This window comes from Aegilops tauschii, chromosome 3, assembly GCF_002575655.3.
Source record: "Aegilops tauschii subsp. strangulata cultivar AL8/78 chromosome 3, Aet v6.0, whole genome shotgun sequence".
In the NCBI taxonomy this organism is placed as follows: Eukaryota; Viridiplantae; Streptophyta; class Magnoliopsida; order Poales; family Poaceae; genus Aegilops; species Aegilops tauschii.
The window spans coordinates 483,116,235-483,138,482 of record NC_053037.3 but is presented as its reverse complement, the minus strand read 5'-3'; the positions used below and the strand labels follow the sequence as shown (position 1 = coordinate 483,138,482).

The 22,248-nt window shown below is 47.4% G+C and overlaps 2 protein-coding genes across 11 annotated transcripts; one reads left to right on the top strand and one right to left on the bottom strand.

Annotated features, from left to right (window-relative positions):
* Positions 1 to 12,740: 12,740 nt before the first annotated feature.
* Positions 12,741 to 14,247, top strand: LOC109766313 (uncharacterized). The gene is made up of 2 exons (XM_020325079.4): positions 12,741 to 13,519; positions 13,607 to 14,247. The coding sequence occupies exons 1-2, from the start codon at positions 13,187 to 13,189 to the stop codon at positions 14,054 to 14,056; spliced, it is 783 nt and encodes a 260-aa protein (XP_020180668.1). The 5' UTR covers positions 12,741 to 13,186; the 3' UTR covers positions 14,057 to 14,247.
* On the bottom strand, positions 13,702 to 21,901 carry LOC109766312 (uncharacterized). 10 transcript variants are annotated; one of them, XM_040404444.3, is made up of 4 exons: positions 19,683 to 21,901; positions 18,756 to 18,944; positions 16,114 to 16,274; positions 13,702 to 14,568 (listed from the first exon to the last, which is right to left on the bottom strand). In XM_040404444.3, exon 1 carries the CDS (start codon positions 21,814 to 21,816, stop codon positions 19,702 to 19,704), a length of 2,115 nt encoding a protein of 704 aa, XP_040260378.1. In that variant the 5' UTR covers positions 21,817 to 21,901; the 3' UTR covers positions 13,702 to 14,568; positions 16,114 to 16,274; positions 18,756 to 18,944; positions 19,683 to 19,701. The 10 variants fall into 10 exon arrangements, with proteins under 10 accessions (XP_040260378.1, XP_020180667.1, XP_040260377.1 ...); XM_020325078.3 differs by having other exon boundaries at positions 16,114 to 16,251; XM_040404443.2 differs by having other exon boundaries at positions 13,702 to 14,522; positions 16,114 to 16,251.
* Between the last annotated feature and the right edge of the window lie 347 nt (positions 21,902 to 22,248).

Here is a 22,248-nt window from a genome sequence, read left to right as displayed (position 1 = left end):
TGGCCAGCACGGTAGGTCGTCCCGGTTCGACAAACTCAGTCCGGGTGATCTCAACATCCGGATCATCTGGATGAGCCGGGCTGGGGATCTCCGGGTTCTCCATAGCTTGTTCAGCAGATGGAGCAGTGGTGGCATCAAGAGATGGTACAGCCAGCGGCTCATCAGCAGAGGCATTAGGAGCAGCCGTTCTGAGTTCCGGCTCAGCCAGGACCGGCTCTTCGGCCGGCTTATTTTTCTTCGCCCTCTTGCTGGGTTTCACTTGTACACTGCAAGTCAAAAGGTTAGTGCAAAAACAAGAGTAAGATAAGCAAAAAATAAACTGATCATCATTACCCGGGAGCGGTTTTGAAAGCCGGCAAGCTGGACTGCATTGAGTCGCCGGAGGAAGGCGAAGTTCCCTGGTAGTTTGAATCAGAAGAATTGAGTGGTTGACGAGTGGCGCCCGCCAAAGGATACAAAGAATATAAGTCGGAGATAACCTCAGTCCGGCGCTTCCTTGATGCTTCGGGTAAGCCGGAGGAGAGGTCTGCATCTTTGCTGGTCCGGGTCTGCCTCCGACTCTCATAAATCTGTCGCTTCAAAAGAAATTGAGGATCTTGATAAGCTAAAGGATGTGAAAATCTTACTTTCCGGGTTACTCTTCGGACTTTCTGTCTCGGCAAAGGCTCGGAGTCGGAGGAAATTATAGTTACCTCTTCATTCACTTCATGACTCGTTCCGGTGTCCTCCTGCTGATAATCCGTGTCAATAAGATGGTTAAAAAAGGAGCCTAAAGAGTCAAGAGCTACCTCTGACTCGAAGGTGTCTTCCAGATGAAGCAGGTCCGAGGCGCTAGGTTTATTCCCCTTCTTACGGGGAGCGGCTTTCCTGACGGCTTTCTTAACTTTTCGGGCTTTCTTGGCAGCTTCGTGGTCATACTTGACCTTCCAGGATTTATCATTAGCCTGTAAAATACAACAAAGGTTAGTGAGTTAAGACAAAATCATTAAAATGGAAGGTGAAGTATTCAGGTCAATGGTTTACCGCTGGAGCCGGGTTAGCCTTGCAGAAAGGGCTTAAGCCCACTCTCCCGCAATCTGCCAGGCTCTCGTTCAGAAGAGACTTGGTTGTATCATCAATGGCGTCCTCAGGTAAGTCGTCTGGACTGTGCCGAAGAGGATCATCCTTCTGGCCCGTGTAATCACACATCAAGCCGGGGCGGCGGCTTAAAGGAATCACCCACCAGGCAACCCAGACCCGGACCAGATCAATGCCATTTAGGCCATTCCCCAGAAGAGCTTTGATTTTGTTGATGGTGGGAGTAAGTGGTTGACGTTCAGCTTGAGATAATTTGTCTGGCAAGGGGTGATTTGACTCCAGACGCAGGGCGCGAAAGCCGGGCAGAGGGTTTTCATCAGCCGGAGAAGTGTCTTGGCAGTAGAACCATGTCTGGTTCCAATCTTTCGGGTGGCTTGGCGGCTCAGCATAAGGGAAGAGACAATCTCTCCGTCGTTGGATTGAGATTCCACCGAGTTCCAAGCTAGGCCCGTTGGCACATTCATTCTGGCGGTTCAGGTAAAATAACTCCCTAAAGAGTAGCAAGCTGGGTTCTTCTCCGAGGTACACCTCACAGAACACTTGGAAGTTGCAGATGTTTGACACGGAATTGGGTCCGATGTCTTGAGGTCGCAGATCAAAAAAGTGCAGGACATCTCTGAAGAATTTTGAGCCGGGAGGAGCAAAGCCCCGGTTCATGTGATTAGTAAATATGACAACTTCCCCATCCTTGGGTTGAGGCCTCTCTTCTGACGGGTCAGGAGCACGATAGGACATGACCTCTTTCTTTGGCAGGTAACCCGTTTTCACGAAATCAGCTAAGATGTTGTCGATGACGTTGGATCTAACCCAGTTGCATGTGACGGGTGCTTTGGGAGCCTTAGGCGGCATTGTGAAAGATGGAAGCCTATGACAAAATAAAATTTTCGGTTCAAATTTAAGCCGGAGGAAGATTTCAGTTCAGTATTCAAGATGGCGGCTTATGAAGGGGCCTAATGATATATGGCTAATTGTGTCAGGTTATTTAAACCGCCGTAGATATCATGAGCAATTAAGTTATTTAACTCTATTATGAATGATCCGGAAATTTCACAAAGCATGGCCTCTTTTAAGCCGGCGACATGAGCCGCCATGGCTAACAGATGCAGTTTTCTGCCTAAGTGTTACACAAACAAGTTTCACAGATTGCAGGGATTATTTTGGATCAAACGATCGTTCAGAAAAGAAAAATTTCTAGACCTAAAAACTGATACAGAGAAGTTCATAAGCTCTAAATGAGGTCTTTTTGCAAGCAAAAGGGATCTGCTAGTATTGAAAATGGGTGTGAAACGACTACCGCCAAAGTTATGCACTACTCTTGGATCAACGGAGGCCGTTGTGGAAGAACTGCGAAGGAATCGCGAGGAACCACGAAGAACACAGAAGAACTCGCGAACCCTAATGCGGATCTAATATATGGCACGGCGAGGACTTACTGGTGCTGATGAGCAGTGGAGGTGCGCCGCGGTTCTCTGGTCAAGACAGGTCGATGCAGCAGCCTTGGTTGGTGCAGACGGGATGCGCGGCGGCGGCGGCGGAGCTCGGGCTCTGAGGCGTCGAGAGGAGGAAGACGATAGAAAGGGAAGGATGACAAAGACCTAAGGGCCGGGCCTACTTATAAGGGATGGCTGATAAATGGGCGTGAGAAACGAGGAGGCTGAAGATATGGTTATCCAGCTGCAGGGACGCCTCAGTTTTCGGGACAGTTATTAAGATAAGGATCCGTTGAGATACGTTGAGCAAAACGTGCGTTAATGGCGGATGACGTCACGGCGGGTTACCAAGAATCTAGAAGATGACGTCACGGCGGGTTATAGCCTTTGCGCAAAAAGAAGCCAGAAGATTTTTCTTAAGGTATTGAAGATTGACATGAACCGGTTCAAATCAATCTGGGGCCTAATGTTGGGGATATAACTACTGGTGTCACCCGCCCAGGAGGGGCCGGGTTATGTTGAGACGATCATCACATGAAGCCCAGAATCAAGCTAGGAGATGGCGATTCAGGTATGGGCTTAAGGCCCAGAGGCGGCTTAAGGCCCATAGTGATAAACCGCCGTTATGGCATGACTTGTAGTGTAAGGCAAGAATAGTTAAGAGTCCGAGCCGGATACTGTTTATAAGCCGGCCAGGACTCTGAGAGCCGTTGGGCGTTAACCTCTCTATATAAAGGGACGATCCAGCAGCGGTTCAGGACAAGGAAGATCAGATCGATAGCCAGGCATAGCGGTTTTAGCTCCCTGGTCATCGAAACCCTAAGTAATTCCACCTCAACTGGAGTAGGCTTTTACCTTCACCGTAAGGGGCCGAACCAGTATAATCCTCGTGTCCTTTGTCCCGTTTAACCCCTTTAAGCTTCCTAGTTGCGATGGCTCCACGACTAAGTCCTTGCACGAGGACATCTGCCATGACTATTCCACGACAGTGGGGGAGAGGAAAACGAGAGGCACATGGCAAATAATGTAAATTGCAAGGAGATGAGATTTGTGATTAGGAACCTGGTAGATGTTGATGATGTCTCCCCGGCAACGGCGCCAGAAATTCCTTTTGATGTCTGCTAGACTACGTCGGTATTTCCCCAAAGAGGAAGGGATGATGCAGCACAGCGATGGTAGGTATTTTTGTCAGTGATGAGACCAAGGTTATCGAACCAGTAGGAGAGCCAAGCAACACTACGTAAACAGCACCTGCACACAAATAATAAATACTCGCAACCCGACGTGTTTAAGGGGTTGTCGATCCCTTTCGGGTAACGGCGCCAGAAATTGGCAAGCGGACGTGAGAGAGTTGTAATAATTTGATAGATAGATCTCGCGGGAACGCGAGATAAATAAATTGCAGCAAGGCATTTTTGTATTTTTGGTTTAATAGATCTGAAAATAAAAAGCAAAGGAAAATAGATCGCAAAGGCAAATATAATAAAGAACAGACCCGGGGGTCGTAGGTTTCACTAGTGGCTTCTCTCGAGAAAAATAGCAAACGGTGGGTGAACAAATTACTGTTGGGCAATTGATAGAACTTCAAATAATCATGACGATATCCAGGCAATGATCATTATATAGGCATCACGTCCAAGATTAGTAGACCGACTCCTGCCTGCATCTACTACTATTACTCCACACATCGACCACTATCCAGCTTGCATCTAGTGTATTAAGTTCATGGATAAACGGAGTAATGCAATAAGAACGATGACATGATGTAGACAAGATCTATTTATGTAGAAATAGACCCCATATTGTTATCCTTAATAGCAACGATACATACGTGTCGGTTCCCCTTCTGTCATTGGGATCAAACACCGTAAGATCGAACCCATCACAAAGCACCTCTTCCTATTGCTAGATAAATAGATCAAGTTGGCCAAACAAAACCCAAATATCGGAGAAGAAATACGAGGCTATAAGCAATCATGCATATAAGAGATCAAAGAAGACTCAAATAACTTTCATGGATAGAAAGATAGATCTGATCCCGGCAAACACACCGCAAAAAGAGTTACATCATATGGATCTCCAAGAGACCATTGTATTGAGAATCGAATGAGAGAGAGGAAGCCATCTAGCTACTAACTATGGACCCGTAGGTCTACAAAATACTACTCACGCATCATCGGAGAGGCACCAATGAACATGATGAACCCCTCCGTGATGGTGTCTAGATTGGATCTGGTGGTTCTAGACTCTGCGGCGTCTGGAATTGATTTTCGTCGACTCCCCTGGGGTTTCTAGAATATTGGGGTATTCATAGAGTAAAGAGGCAGTCCGGGGGCACCCGAGGTGGGCACAACCCACCAGGGCGGGCCCTGGTGGGTTGTGCTCCCCTCGAAGCAGCCCCCAGCTGCTTCTTCAGCCCACTGGATGTCTTCTAGTCCATCAAAATTCCACAAAAAGTTTCGTTGCGTTTGGTATTGATTTCCTGCGATGTAAAAAACATGCAAAAAACAGCAACTGGCACTTGGCACTATGTCAATAGGTTAATACCAAAAAATGATATAAAATGACTATAAAATGATTATAAAACATCCAAGAATGATAATATAACAGCATGGAACAATCAAAAATTATAGATACGTTGGAGACGTATCACGTGCCTACCCCCCCCCCCCAAGTTGTAATACTGGAACGAAGATCCACTGGAGGGGGCCACCAATTGCTCATAAGGCAACAGGGTGTGCCTACCCCCAGGGCACACCCTGATGCCTTGTGGGGCCCACAGGCGACCGTCAGACCTAATTCCAACTATAAATTATGTTTCCATGAGAAAAAAAAGAGAAGTTTCATCGTGTTTTACAATACGAAGCAGTCGCCACCACTTGTTCTTCATCGGGGTGGCAGTTTTGGAGTCTGGTCGGGGCTTCGGAGAGGGGGATTCATCGTCATCATCATCACCAACCCTTCTTCATCAACAACTTCATGATGCTCACCACAGGGAGTGAGTAATTTCTTTGTAGGCTTGTTGGACGGTGATGGAGTTGGATGAGATTCTTCATGTAATCGAGTCAATTTGTTAGGGCTTGATCCCTAGTATCCACTATGTTCTGAGATTGATGTTGCTATGAATTTGCTATGCCTAATGCTTGTCACTAGGACCCGAGTGCCATGATTTCAGATCCGAACCTATTATATTATCATGAATATAAGTGTGTTTTAGATCCTATCTTGCAAGTTTTATGCACCTATTATGTGTTATGATCCGCAGACCCCAAAGTGACAACAATTGGGATTCACTCAGGTGATGACCGTAGTATGAGGAGTTCATGTATTCACTAAGTGTTAATGATTTGTTCTGTTTCTCTATTAAAAGGAGGCCTTAATATCCCTTAGATTTTCTTATGGGCCCCGCTGCCGCGGGAGGGTAGGACAAAAGATTTCATGCAAGTTGATATTATAAGCACGTATGACTATATACGGAATACACGAAAATCCAACTCGGTGCCCAGGCTCATCTGCTCCCGCTCAGAAAAAAATTAAAATAAATACTAGAAAAAACAAAAAAATTCCAATTTTTTTGGGTGGTAGATAATTTGATGCTGAGGTCCGCTCAAAATTTCAAATCATTCGGACTTTTGAGCAGATCTCGGCAAAAAAGACAAATCGGGTCAAAACTGTGCGTGAACAGTAAACATTTTTACAAACCCTGATTTTGTCTTTTTTGCCGAGAGCTGCTCCAAATGGGTTCAAATTTGGAGCGGACCTCACGCCTCAAATTATCTACCACCCAAAAAAATTGGAATTTTTTGAATTTTTCTAGCATTTGTTTTGATTTTTTTGGAGAGGGGTGCATATGAGCCCGGGAGCAGAAACTCCGCGTCCCGAATACATGCCTACACTGAATTAATGAATTGGAGCTATTGTGTGTCGCTCTAGGTTGTGACTGTTATATGATGAATGTCACCCAACACAAATATCCATCGTTGATCCAATGCCTACGTTTTTCTCATATTGATCTTTTCTAAGTTGCTTTCGTTGTTGTTGTTGTTACAATCACTATAAAACTGCTATTGTTACTGTTACCACTACTACCAAACTATCATACTACTATGCTACTAAACACTTTGCTGCAGATATTTAGTTCTTCAGGTGTGGTTGAATTGACAACTCAACTGCTAATACTCATAAATATTCTTTGGGCCCCTTGTGTCGCATCAATAAACTTGATGAAATACTACCCTCGAAGATTGTCGCGATCCCCTGTACTTGTGGGTTATCAAGCATGCAGACATTAAAACATAACAATAGAACAAAAATCATACACATATTGAAACAGAGCAATATTATGATTGTTGTGCTGACATAGCGATCAACATCCAAACCATTTGAACAAAATTAAAGCGCGTCCATGGCCACCACCCTTGCCTATGGAAGCACTTGGCTCTGCCTGAACTCATGCAGGAGTTCGTCCAAGCGGTTGACATGCTCTCTGTATAGTTGGAGCGCGATCTCGAGCTCCAAGCTAACTATTTCATTGGCGATGACCATCTCAACGATGCAACGGCCATGTTCCTCTACTACGCCTCATTGGACACCTGGGAAAAGGAGGTGCTTGAGCCTAGCGACCAGCGTGTTGGCATCGAGGGGGACGCGGACAAGGCAAGCGGCGCGACCCATGCGAACGGCGTGGCCGTTGTCCGGTGCAAGTACAACACTGCTGGCCTCTGGCGCAAGTACGGCGCAGATGACCGCCGCCCATCCCTGGCGAGGAATCGGGCTACTGACGGGTTGTGGACCCAGATGCAACGTCCCGTCGAGAGGACAGCAGGCAAGCAGCGATGGATCCGCTCTTGCTCTGTCACTCGTCGTGCCTCTTGCTCTGTCACTCGTCGTGCCTCTCGCTCTGCGGCGCTCCGTCGGTCCTGCTGTGCGGCGCGCCGCAGCCTCTCGGTGCGGACACGCCTATTTTCCTCTCCGGGGCTCCACCAATCTTGTTGTGCGGCGCGATGCAGCCTCTCAGCACTGACGCGCCCTACGCCAAGGTTTGCTCAACCCCGACGATGACACGCGGCACAACGTAGTCCGGTGCATTGCCGGGGACGCCCTCGGCCTCAATGGGCAGTCGCGCCTGCACCAGATCGCTTTCCTCGTCAAGGAGGTTGATGGCAGAGGCGGCGCTAGGCGGGTTGGCATGCTTTGGAAATGGTAGACGAACTATAGGCTACGCTAGCTGGGCCTCCGCGGGTGTCGCACGCCGCTTAGGCTTATGCCCAATCGCTGGTGGCGAGAAACCGATTTGGAAGGAGCGGGAAATGGTGGCGTGTTCGCAAAACGCCATCAATGAAAAAGTTAGGAAAGAAGGAAGCGCAACGCCATCAATGAAACTTAGGAAAGAAAGAAGCTCGAGCTAGCAGGACGCATGCACACATAGTGCTTACCCACGGGTGTGATTGATATACTCGTGTGTCCGATAAGGCACACAATTCACACCAAAGAATCGTATGTGATGTCACGAGTTCTCGCACACGAGTTGACTCTATGAAATGTGCGTGCAACTTTCAAATCATCACACATGAGTATTCATGTCACGAATCATGGTGCATTGCTCCCAACCATCACAAACATTTTGTGTTTGTACATCGTTTGCAACGAACACACACGGAACGTATGCCCAAACGTATGCATTATGAACACATATTGCAGACGCATAACAATAGATAGCGGTGTGCCCATTATCACACACGGTCTTAATCCCCAAATCATGGCCGATGGATTGGTCGTCGCACACGTTTCATTTTCTGGCACATGATTTTATTTTATTAGCGTTTGTGATTTGTCAACGCACACAGTTTAGCCAAATGGTCTCCGATACATGTGTCATCTTAGGACCTTCCTGCAGTAGTGTAGGTACAATTCAAGATATATGCAACCTTTGGGTGGGTTGTTTGGAGCAAGTGAGGAACTCACCTCCTAGCGTTGTCACCATTGTCGAATATGTGAGCACCCTTGTTATATTTTTCAACGTCACATCTGCTTATAATTTTGAGTATTAAATCAATGTCCATTTGTATGTTGTAGGATGAGATAGTCAAAGAAAGGTAGACGCAAATGCCCATGGCGAAGGGCAAAGCGTTTGACCTCCAACATTGTTGAAAATAATTACATGACAACAAGAAGTAGAAAACAAGGAATGAGTAGGCTCCAAAAAACTCGAGGTCATGTGCCCCTTCCTCTCTAGAGTTTGATGATGGCGAGTAAGTTAATGATGATGGAGATGAGAAGAGGCCTAGAAATCCTATTTTGGCGTCAAGGGTGGGCAGCTCGAAAAGAGGAAGAGGCTGAAGGCGGTGGTAAAGAGATGAGATGTGCATGCGATGAATGACAATTATGAGTTTATCAAGTCGGTCGAGATGATAAACTAAGAAAAGTTGGGGGGGGGGGGGGGGGGCTAACAGAGAAGATGGCACGATGGGAACAAAAATGCACGAAAGTAAAAGGCACAAGGAAGAGATGGAGTCACCGAGGAGAACCGGTTTGATGATGTTGTATCCAAATGCCATGGATGGGACGTCAACATCATTTTTTTAGAGAGACATCAAGAACATTTTGGGAGGGAGATGGCAAGAGCGCCGATCATGCGTTAAAGGATGGCATAGCGCCAATACACCGAAGTAGCGGACGGTGCACCTACTGGAGGATGCGGCGCCCTCGGCGACATGTGATTATACATGTCGATTGAATGTGTGCATGGTGCTTCATTTTTTTCTTTCATGCATTTGGAACCTACGATTATTGCTTTTAGCTGAAGTTCATGTTATGTTTAAATTTAGAGTTTGAAACTTAAAAATATGGTTTGTTTTCAATTGTTGTAAAGTGTGTGATGTTGTAGACCAAAATTTCAACTTCTATATATGCAAGTTGAGAACCAACTATGATGTACACGCACAAATATAAGAGAAATAGGACAGAGAACATTACAAAGAATGCACTTTTGGCGACTCTGTGTTTGAACTCCAAAAACATTTTGAAGGTTACTGATCTGACGGCTCCGCGTGAATTGCACTGGCCATTAACGCCACCCCCTCCCCTCCCTCTCCCTCGTGCCACCGCAGCTGTGTGAAGAAGTCGTTTGCGCGCAAAGTCTAAGGCGCGGTGTCGAGCCCTAGCAACATTGAAGTTTTTTTAAATGTAACCATGGTGGTGCCATGCTCGTTTAGAGCATGGTTAATATATAGCCAAGAGCCGGCTATATGGAGCTGACGTGTCACTTATAACCAACCAAATAGCCCACACATACAAATAATTAGGCATACTGGTATGCCATACCATTAATATATGATCCACATTTTTCTTTCATAATGGTTGTTAGGACTCGTACTATAGCCGGCTGTAAGTTGTAACCCGCTTCTCTCCTCTCTCCTCTCCTCTCTCCACCAAGTAGACACAAATCTGAGGTGACATCTTTTAGAGCCCGCCTACGTCACTCTATTGTAGTACTTGCTTTTAGAAGGCATGAAAATTAAATCAAATCTCGTGTAAAATGAACCGTTGTGAAATTCCACGAAGTTCCTACTTCCAAACAAGTGTTAACTTCAGTTAACTCCGCCAGATTCTACAATGATTGCTTGGTTCCAGGCTAAAGCACCTTCAAAACCCCAACTGATCAATCATCATTCGTTCGACGAAGCATAGATACCGAAAACCAAAGAAAGTAGTCCTAGCCGGGGCCGGTGAAGGGCGAGGCAGTTGAGCTCGTGACCGCGCACCCAGACCGACAGTACGCGAGAGCGACAGCGGTTCGCGGCTGTTACGTCTGTCTCCCAACCTTGGAGGCTACGGAGAGATGCCTACTTAGCAGCAGTACTACTACTGTACTGCCCCATCAAAATCATCTGCATCAGCGTCGCGATAAGTTAAGAGCAAGTGCACTGAATTCGTGGACAGTGGCCGGCGCCATCAGGGAGAATCATTGACCTTTTCGAGGTACAGCACAGCACAGGCTAGTAGAACAAAAAAATATTGTACAGTGAATTTTTTTTTTGAATTGTGATTCACTCCAGATATTTGCCGTGGGCTTAATCTCGTCGGAGTAGTAGACTCCACAGCAAGTTTTTTTTTTCCTTGACTGTGCGGACGGCTGCAGTTGGACAAACAGATCGCAGTGGCACGTCCGTCAAGAAACTGCACAGTGGGTTCAGATATTCAGTGTACATAAAAACTGGATTACGACGCAACCTTTCTATGCACGTACTGTATCTTGGGGGGCGGAAACAAATATCTTGTGCAGTGTGCGCTGTGCCGGAGCCGGATCTCGACTGGGGGAATCCGGACCAGCGCAGCAGGCAGCGGCACGTACTGCTCAGGTGCACCGTCCACCTGGAGGCGAGGTCCCCGTCGGTATACAACCACTGCACATGGGCCCACGTGGACCCCCGGGGATGAGGTCCCACGGAGGCCGACATGCGGGCCACGGCCCGCAGTCCGTCAGAGAGCTCGGCCGTACTACTCCGAGAGATACGCGTACTACACGCACATTGGCGAGAGATACGGGTACTACACCGAGTTAATTCTCGTCTGCTGGTCGCTGGCAGTGGCTGAGAGATTTAAGTCCCAGCGTTCAAACTCGGAAGATTTACAGGGATTTGGCCTCTTGGGCATCGTCACTCTTCTGAAACAGCAACCAAACCGGCTCGTCTGCACTTCGGCAAATTAGCTAGTGGCAAGAAAAAATAACAAAGCGTGCCGACAGTGCGTAAACAGCACGCGTGTTCCCAGGAGATACGCATTGCCTTGATGCAGTGTATGCCGCCTGGAACGAGGGAATAGATTACTGGATCGCGTGTTAAGCCACCAGTACCATTTCCTGTGGCGGAAAGTCTACGCGGGGCTGTGCGCCCGTACTCGGCTCGCCCGTACGTACGTGTAGGCCTCCCTGAATGTGACATTCTGGAGGCATCACCGTCGAATAACAGTGCACAAGACCGTGACCTCTGGCTCTCGATCCAGGACGCATTACTTCTAGAAGCTGCACCGCTGCAACGACCGGCTTGCACTGCTGTACAAACCACAATTGGAGTAGTAATAAGGACGTAAGGTGACTTGTTCCGCTCCCGAGGGCGGCGCGCACGTATCACCGCTCCATTACCGTGGAACGGCCAAAGGGATAAGATCGGTGCGAATACGTTGCACCACTGCGGGAGGAGAGATGAGATGACGACGAGGCCTCACAGCTGAGGAACCGAATCGATTACTTAATTGTTATAACCCGGCCGTCCATGACTCCGGCGGCATCAAGTTGGACAAGGTGCAGTGCCGGGAGGCTCCATCGAGAGACGAGGACGACGCGGTCCGGAGCCGGAGCGAGAGCGGACAGCGACGCGTCGCGCGACCCAAGCTGCGATCTTTTAACGACGCAGCCGGGGATTCGGAGGTGTACCGAAAGCGTCTGCCGATGATAAGATTAAGTACGGGCCTAGGTGCGGCACGGCACAAGCCCCCGGCATCTGCATGTTCGTTTGCTTCGCGTCATTACTCCTGTAGGCAGATAGGTACAGACGGGTATGGGCGCGAGACCGGGTCTCATGATCGTGCAGGCCATTTCTGCGCTTTCGACTACACGGCGCATGTGGTGGGGCGGACGGAAGGGTACAGCTCATGAGCACTCAGACGCGTAACTCTACTCCGGGAATTTGCTCGAGAAAAGTAACTGCGTGATGTGGATTACCCGGAGAGAGAAGTTCTGGCATTAAAAGTCTCAAGGACGGCATCTTCTTCAGTTCTTGCTCGATTGCCTCATTGATGCAAGCGATAGTTGTGGAATAGCGGGACCAAGTACGGATAAGGCTCCAAGCTTAATGGGCAGATTAAAAAGCACCATCAACCAGCAGCTCCCGTTTCCATTTCACAGGTGAATAAAAAGCTTGCGAGAACGCACTACCGACGGTTAGGTGCTCGAAGCATTTTCAGTCTATAATTGCAGAATAAAAAAAGATGAAAACAAATCACACATGTGGTCGTTTGTGTTGTCCCGTGCTAATTTCTAAGAGAGCATCATGTAGACCTAAGGATGTATGCTGTCGTTTTTGGTGCTGCAGTTTGTTGCATCGGTTGAGTGTATAGAGTTGTCGGCTGGATGATGTATGTGGCACCTTCTATCCGAAAAAAAAACTCCAAACGACCACATGGATTCATCAACTAATAATTCGTGTCTGTGGACATGGCCATAGCCCATAGCCCATAGCTTCGTAGGGCGAATGATTAGCTGTAGGTGGCCATTCAATGTAGGCTAGCCCAGCTCTTCGTTGTACAAAAAACATAAGTAGATGCGGCCCAGCTAGCACCTCTGTTTCAGCCCAGTTCATGATTGCACGGCAGATAGTGGGATTCCATCGATTTCACGGTGGCTACACACAAAGCACTACTTGGCACTACTTGGCTCAATGGATAGGAACCGAGACGAGGCAGGGTCCAATTCCCCGGGAAAGTGGCATGGGTTGAAATGGACCTGAGTGAACACGCAGCACGCAAGGGGCAACTTGGTCTTGTCATGTAGCACAGCAGCGTGGCTTCGTGGATATCGTTCCCAGGCTCCAGGAAACGAGAGGTGCAGAAACAAACTCCGCCACGGTTACTCTGCAGACCAAAAGCAGCAGCACACCAAAGACCCAGAGAATCAAGAGGAGATGCTTACTCTTCACACCGTTCGGACATCCCTTCCCTGGCCGCGCAGATCCTCCCCGCGCCGACATGCACTGCATCTAAGCAGGAGGAAATTTTCCATCTGTAAGAGCAGCTCCGAAGATGCTGGATCCGACGCTCCCCTGCCGCACGGCGGTGACCAACGCCAGCAGGAGGTGCTTGCAAAAATCGCCATGCTTCAGACGCAGAAGGTCCGCATCACAAACTTCCTGGATGAGCGGTCTGCTTACCTGACCAAGTTCACCAAGGATGCCGACACCGAGTTTGATATGATTGGGCAGAACGCCATGAAAGAGCTCGATCAAATTGGGGACCAGGTGAGCATCCCTTGTCATGGACGGATTAAACAGCATATTGCTTCTTCATTTAGTGTCTGACAGAGAATTGCATTTCTGATATGATAGATAATGGAGCGACTCGACAGCAAGATGCAGTCCTACGAGGAGACAGCTGAAATGCAAAGGCAGGAGATAGAAATGAACGAGAGGGTGTTAGAAGACTTCGAAGATTGGATTGAAGAGGAGAAAAACGAAGGCATGTTCTTCAAAAGCCTTGGGAAGGTCAAAAAACCTCAAAACAATGAGGAAATCAAGGTGATGGCTAGGATCGAAGCACAGAAGGTCACAGAGATAACAAAGGAGAATGCAGGGTCAAAAGCTCGGATGAATATTTACCTTGCACTGATGGCGATACTCAGTCTTACAATCGCAAATGCCGTCTTTGCAACGCCAGAGGTGGAATGGAGGAAGGTTGCTGCTCTGGGTTTAATTTTCATTGGCCTGGTTGCTCAGGTCATCTATGAGCAAGATATATCCCCACCGGCAGCTGACAAGAATGAAAAAAGAGAAGAATGAAAGAGCTGTGCACCCTGAGTGAAACATCAAAAAGCAGCAAGAGCTTCATCGATATAGATGTAGACTGTATAAAATCAAGATATAGATTGTGTAATCTTAGTTATAATTTAAGGTGTAGCTTGGCCTATAAACCACAGGTTTCTTACACCTGAGGTCTGATAAACTCAAGCTGTCTTCAATCTTGCATCAAAGATATGTTTCAGCAATATAACTTTCAAAGCCAAAACCATGTAACGAAGTTACAATTTTGATGCACACAACACGTCAAGTTACTCAAATTTCGATCAAAAGAGGCTAAGAGTATAGAAGAGATGGCAAAAGAGAGTGCAGGATCAATGCTAAAATGAGCATTTACCTTGGACTGGTGCCAATGCAAAGTCTTACATTTCCAGGACCAGATGCTGTCTTTGCAACAACTGGATAGAGTAGATGGAAGGTTGCCGTTCTCGGTCAATTTTTTGATCGCCTGGTTGCTCAAGCCATCCATCAGAAGGACATATGAGCAACAGGAGCTGAGGAAAAAAAAAAATGAAGATCCGTACTGTACACTCAAGAGTTATAGGGTAGAAAGTATTAGAAGAAGATAATTCTTAGTGAAGGGGAAGACCAGGATAAAGTTATGGGAGCCATTGTCTGCTGAGTATCATGTTAACTGGAAGACTATCTACTACCTCCATTCCCAAATATAACTGTCCCAACGTCTAACTGGCCCAACGTCTAACTGTCCCAACGTCTTATATTTAGGAATGGAGGTAGTAGTTCTCAAGATGATTACAAACGTAAATGTTGTTTTCCAACGTCTTAGGTAGAGTGGAGAAATGTTACTCCGAGTCTGATTTTCCATGGGCCTGCTTGCTCAGGTAATTTGTGGACAGAAATATCACCACAGAAGCTGGCGAGCGGGATGAATGGTCGTATATTTTATAATCGAAGATAACATTTGCAGTGTAGCTTGGCCTATAAACCACAGGTTTTCTTGAACCTGAAATCTGATAAACTCAAGCTGTCTTCACTATTGCATCAGAGATATGTTTCAGCAATTACAACTTTCAAAAGCCAAAATAATTGTAACATAGTTACAATTTTGATGCACCTAACACTTCAAATTTGCCAAATTTTGATTCGAAGTGGGTATAGAAGATATGGCAAAAGAGGTGCAGGGTCAATACTCAAATGAGCATTTACCTTGGGCTAATGGCAATGCTCGGTCTTACATTTCCGGATGCTATCTTTGCAACAACTGGATAAAGTAGATGGAAGGTTGCCTGGTTGCTCAGGTCATCCATGAGCAGTATATATAAGCACCAGAAGTACGAAAAAAGAAAATGAAGATATGTATACTCAAGACTTAAAAGTTAAAGGGTAGAAAGCTTAAGTAGCACTAGAATTCAGTTAATATTTTCAGTACCAATACAATAGTGCATAGAATTCATATGAATGTATGCGGTTTTTGTAATCGAAGATACCATTTATGATGTCGCTTGGCATATAAACCACAAGTTTCTCAAACCTGAGGTCTGATAAACTCAAGCTGTCCTCACTCTTGCATCAGAGATATGTTTCAGCAATTACAACTTTTAAAAGCCAAAACAGGGTAACAGGATTACAATCCAGATGCACTCTAAAAATCCATGTTCACAAATTTTGATCGAAAGAGGGTACCAAAAATTCAAAATATTGCCAAATAAAAAGTTAAGGTTCAACAATGAATAGTCAAGAAAATAGACGGAATTCGAAGAATAAAAAACTTTTTATCTCAAGAAAAAAAATGGTGAAGGAGAAGATGCGATGAAGTTAAGCGATGTCATTCTCTGCTGAGCATCTTGTCAACTGGAAGACTATGTATTGACCTTGAAATAATCAGCCAGTGTTACACTTTAGGCGGTTCTGGTATTCGAACAGACTAAAAAAGGGAATGGTTGGGAATGACGTAACCCTGCCACAAGGACACACAGAAACCCTCTCATGTTCAATGCCTCCACATTAGTTGGAGAGTGATGGGTGCAAGATGGAGATCTGGTTCTCAAGATGATTACAAATACAAGCACATTTATTACCTTGGGCTGATGGTAACACTCCCATCTTACAATTGTCAGTGACGACTTTGCAACGCCAAGGCGAAATGGATGGGGGTTGGTCTAATTTTCACTCGCTTGGTTGGTCAGGTCATTTATGTACAGGGTCACCACCAGAAGCTGAAAGCAGAAGAATGAAAGAGCTGTGCACTTGGTAAAACATGAATAGGTAGCAATAGAGTTTAATCAGTACTTTTCACTAGCAATGACCACTACTAACATTAATTTCAATGGATATAATCTTTAGAATAGACCATATTACTGAAGGTGTAGCTTGGCCTATAAACCACAGGTTTCTTAAACCTGAGATCTGATCAGCACAGGCCACCTTTAATCTTGCAAAAAGATAATCCAGCAATACTACTTTCAGATGCCAAAGCATGGTAAGTTGGTAACAGCCTAACAGGTTACTATCTGATGCACTAAAAAACAGCCGTGTTTCTAAAAAAAATAAAGATAAAATCTGATGTGCTAAAACAATCATGTTTCCCAAGAAATAAAAGATATGGTTAAGCAATACAACTTTGAAGAGCCAAAACAAGGTAACTGGGTTATAGTCCTGATGCGCTAAAAAAACACGTTTCTTGGGTTCAATTCAAAGTGAGTAACAAAGAAATTGCAAAATAGATTGCAGGGTCAAAAACTCAAATGAATGTTGTTTTCCAATGACATAATAGAACGGGGGAACATTACTCCGGGTCTAATTATTCATGGTCCTTGTTGCTCAGGTCATCTGTCGACAGGAATACCACCATCAGAAGCTGAGAGTAGTATGAATTGTCACATATTTTGTAAAAGAAGATAATATTTACTCCCTCCGTCCCACTTATTACATCCGATTTGTGAGCAACCTTATTCAACGGCAACCCGCAAATTTCCTCCCGCATCCGTCCGCGGACAAGGGGGGGGGGGGGGGGGGGGGGGGGTCCGCGGACACGGATGCGGGAGGCCGCCATCCAACCGTACCCGCATACATTTCAAACTCTTTTTCAACAAACCGGATGAAATTCGTGCAAACACTGCCGGATTTCATACAAACACGGCGGATTTTCATTACATTTCGAACAAAAAAAAGACCCGCCCCTAAACCTATCCTATGGCGGCGGCGGCCGGCGTCCAAGCCCGTGTCTTCCTCCATGAGCCGTCTCCATGATCACCGGCGGTAAGACCGATGAAGTGAAGGTGCTGTCTCCGACGAGGAAGAGTAGAACACAGGAGACGGACCGGCCCACATGGGACACCAGGCCTTGCCACCTCCCCGTGGCCTACTCATCCTCAAAGGAGTCCGCGACCTGTCCGTCCCCGGTGAACGTGAGGCTGCCTTTAAATAGCGGATTGTGTTGTGGTGTGGAGTTAGCCGGGTGTGGCCACCTTTAAATAGCGGATTCCGGTGAGGCGAGGCGTCCGGGTGCGTCAATGCGCGGCGCCGGAGTGGGTTTCTCAGCCGGCGAGCCTGCTTAATGGCAGCATATGGACGGACGAGGCATTGAACAGGCGTGGTAGATATCCGTCCCGTCCCGTCCAGTCACGCGTCTCCGGCATTGAACAGGCGCGGACACCGGAGACGCGTCGTGGGCGGCGTCCTCGACCGGCGCGCCGCTTCAATGGCGGAGGCAGAGAAAGGTCGCGTCGCCTGAGCCGCCTGCAATGTGGAACGGCGCGCTCTACAGCGGCATGAATGCGGGCAGCTGGCGCCGGGCGGGAACGCGCGTGGGCGAGGGAGGAGGGATTTGGGTGGGCCAGGTCGGTCAGAAGCGGGCGTGGAATTGGTCCGGACTCCCGCAACCCCCCCCCCCCTTAGGTTTGTCTCTGGTTTGCGGGAAACGCGTCCGGACCGCGCCGCGGACCGATATAGGACCGCGTTAGATGGCTTCCGCTGTCCGGACGGATGCGGGAGGTTTGAGGGTCGGCATTGGAGATGCCCTAAGGTCTTATATTATGGGACGGAGGGAGTACATTGTAGCTTGGCCTATAAATCACAGGTTTCTCAAACCTGAGATCTGATAAACTCAAGCCGTCTTCACTATTGCATCAGAGATATTTTCAGCAATTACAACTTTAAAAAGCCAAAACAAGGTTACAGTCCAGATGCACTTTAAAAAAAATCATGTTTCTCAAATCTGTAGTGGAGCTCAGCCAGTCATGGGGGTAAGGCAACAGAAATGATCAAAATAACAGAAGCGGAAGGATCTAAGAGGTGCTAGAGAAGGCCATGCTGAGTTCGGAACCTCAACAGAGTAGACAAAATCATGGTGCGGTAATAGAGGGGACTTGGGGAAGAAGCAGATCCCACAAGTACCATGCTTAGTGCGTCAAGGAACAGAGCAGAGTGGAAGGAGATGGCCAGAGATCAGAGGAGATGGATTGCAATTCGAGGGAGGGTAGAAAAGAGGAGAGAGAAGGTAGTCTTCGGGCACATGTGGGTCACATTGTTCAATTTTATTTCTTCTAAGCCATTCTAACCGGTGACCATGTATGTTCCCATTGGATAGCAGACACAGATGGGGACGAGGGGAGTAAAGCAACCAGTTTCAGTGGTTTTGGGGTTTATAGCGTACACCGCTGAAAAACGAACATTTTTTCTTTAAAAGATGCAATATAAATAGAACTGGTTCGATGTTTACCTTACCAGATGGTAATACTCTGCCTTACAATTTGCAAATGATGTAATTGAGATGCCTCGTGAGTAATGTAGAAAGCTTGCTTCTCTGAGTCGAATTTCCATTGGCCTGGATTGTTCAGGTGCTCTGAGTCGAATTTCCATTGGCATGGTATGTTCAGGTCATCTTTGAACAGGATATATCACACTGAAGCTGAGAAGATACAAAAGAAAAATCAAATAGATGTACACTTGAAGTAAAATAGGAGAAGTACAATAAATTTTAATCAACATTATCACTAGCAAAGTAAAATATATATAATTAGTATGAATTGCATAGCTTTTGTGATTCAAGATGTCTACCAGCATACCGCAGGTTTCTCAAGCTATAGGAGTTAGATGTCCATATCTGTGGCGTGTATGGTACTATGGTTACTTCTCTACTCTTATCATAAACGAAATAAACAAGCAAAGATGCGAAACTGAACTGGAAAATCAATATTTTAGGCCCACTTAGGTCATCAGTTTACTATTGTACTTGACCCTGGTTACTGCATCATAGAAGAAAGAAGAGACGAGCAAGGACAGCCTAGTCTGGACGAATCAAAAGAACCAGCTAAGCTTATGAAACAAAATTTAGCATATTTCAGTGCTTCCACACATTATTTAGTTGGTAAATGCATGCACTCAAAAGGTTCCATTTTATCTTAGAAAGCATACTGCTCCGAACCTGATATGCAGGTGAAAATGTGAAAGCAGTTAGTATTACTGAAATTCTTAACATTGGGATTAATCTGCAATTCTTGATTATGATGCCCTCAAACAAACACTACGGTTGGCATGAGAGAAACTACATAAGTGTTATTATAGTAAGTCGAACAAAATCAGGTGAAAAATATAGGCCATGGAAAGATAAACCTATCGTGCGGAATTAAGGCAAAGAAGATATTACCAAGAGGAATTCTAAAAGATCATATTTGAATAGGTCCATATTTGATGACAGCTCTGACCAGTATATTCCATGTGATGGCTGTTGGTACAATTCCTTGTGCAAGCACCTCATCCAATAATTGGACACCCTCAGGTGTTCTTTGACAAGAGCATAGACCCTTAATTCTTGTATTATATGAAATTATATCAGGTACCAGACCATTTTCTAAAATAGCTGTCCACAGAGACGCTGCTTTGTCAAAACAACCCATTTCATAAAATCCATCCATGAGTGTGTTATAGGTCACTAGATTTGGGCGGCAGTTATTCTTCTCTTTCATCTCAGAGAGAAGACGCGAAGCTTCATCTACTTTCCCAGCAGAACAAAGACCATGGATTAAGATGTTGTGCATCATGACATCTGCCTGAAGACCCTTATCAAGAATTTGATTCCACAGAGCAAGGGCAGCATCAACTTTTTTGTCTCTACAAAGGCCACGAATCAATGAAGCATAAGTATTGACATCTAGTTTACAACCTTTCTCCAACATTTCCTTTGTAAAGCTTGAAGCATCTTGATACTTTTCAGCCTTACATAGTCCATCTATTAGAGTGTTGTAAGTGATGACAGTAGGAGAACAACCATTGTTTGCCATCTCGCCGTATATTCTTACAGCATCACTAAATTTAGATGCTTGGCAGAACCCTTTTATTAGTGCATTGTAAATATGAGGATTCAGTTTGCAGTCATCCATAGATATCTTTTCATATAACTTAACTGCATCATCTAGTCTCCCATCCTTGCACAGTCCCCTTATCACGGATGAATATGAGAATGCATCTAATTTTTTACCACTGGTCTGTGCTTCCACTAAGATTTGAAGTGCCTTGTTAGCAAAGCCTTTCTCACATAACCCATGGATCATAGTGCCAAAACTCACCATGTCAGGAGAGGACGAAGTGTCTTTCTCCAATAGCTCCCACAATTCTCTAGCTTCATCGACCATGCCACCATCAAAGAGCCCCTTCAACATTATATTATACGTTATCACATTACGGATGCCAGAAACACTGGTAGAGTCCCAGAATTTCCAAGCCTCTCCTACTCTCCCAGCTTGGCAGAACCCCTTGATGAGTGAATTATATATGGCAACATCAGGAACAAGCCCAGTCTTGATCATCTCTGAATATACCCTTGCTGCACCATCCACATCCCGTGACCGGCACAAACCGTGAATCAGAATCCCATAGGTAATCATGCCGACTTGGTGATTATTTGCAATCATCCTCTCCCATACCCCACCCGCCTCCTTAAACCTCCCAAGTTTACACAAGCCATCAAGCATCGCATTGTAAGTGGAGAGGTTGGGTCTTGCACCAGGATCTCTCACCAGCTGCTCCCACACCCGCATAGCTTTCTCAAATTCACCATTCCTGAAACACCCTCGGAGCACTGCATTGTAACAAACAGCGTCAGGCTGCACTTCATAGGTCGGCATTTCGTCGAGCAGGTAAAGTGCCATGTCCAAGCGGCTGTGTTTGACAAGCCCAGACATGAGAGTGGAGTAGGTGACGCGGTCCGGAGCAACTCCGCAGCGGCGAAGGGAATCGAAGAGCATCAGAGCTCGATCGAGGTCCCCACGTCCGCAGAGGGAGCGGAGGATGATGTTGTAAGTCCGGAGGTTGGGGGCAATGCGGCGCCCGAAGGCGCCATGGGAGAGGGACGCGAAGAAGGCGTCGGCGTCAGAGAAGCGACGGGCCCGCACGAGAGCGTCGAGGAGGGCGTTATGGGAGCGGACGCCCAGGTTGCAGCCGAGGAAGGCAGGGAGGCGGCGGAAGGCGGCGAGCGCGGCGTCGGGCATGAGCGCGCGGGAGAAGGCGGAGAGGACGACGAGCGCGGCGGGCTCGGAGAAGCGCGGGCGGTGGCGGAGGCTCGGGAGGAGGCCGAGGAGGCGCGGAAGGCGGGCCGGGGCGGAGGTGGCGAGGCGGCGCAGCAGGTGGAAGAGGAGCGGCTGGGGCGGGGTGTAGGCCGGCCAGGTGGCGACGAGGAGCTCCAGGTGGGCGAGCGCGGAGGCGGGGTCGGGCTCGGACTTGATCAGCTCGAGGAGGCGGTGGATGGGCGGCGTCTCGCCGCCGGGCTGCGCCGACTGCGGCATCGGGTTGAGCGGACCGTGGCCGCGCGCGGCGGCTGCACGCACGGGCGCGCCAGGCGTCTGGTGGTGTTGCGGTTTGGCTTGTGAGGTGACGGCGGGGGCTAGGTTTTTGGGTTGGCTCATTCATGATCGCACCCTGGCCCTGCGGCCTGGCCAGATGGGCCGGCCCGGCACGGCACGGCCCGGCCTGGATTAAACGGGCCAGGCACGGCACGGCCCGGCCAGGCACGCTAACTACTTGGGCCGTGCCGGGCCGGCACGCGTGCTGCCCTCTCAGGCACTGGCACAGCCCATGGCTACACGTGCTGGCCCGTAGGCACGTCTGGCACGAGATGGCTCGATTTTTTTTTTTAAAGCCGCGTCTGGCCGTGCGCAGGCGCGCAGCGCCGCAGCCAGAACGTGCTCACGAGGCACATCGATGCAGCAGGGCTGCAT

Coding starts and splice junctions, on each gene's coding strand:
- LOC109766313 (XM_020325079.4), top strand. CDS start 13,187: ATGCTTACTCTTCACACCGTTCGGACATCCCTTCCCTGGCCGCGCAGA. Junction 13,520..13,606: donor TCGATCAAATTGGGGACCAG/GTGAGCATCCCT, acceptor CTGATATGATAG/ATAATGGAGCGACTCGACAG.
- LOC109766312 (XM_040404444.3), bottom strand. CDS start 21,816: ATGCCGCAGTCGGCGCAGCCCGGCGGCGAGACGCCGCCCATCCACCGC.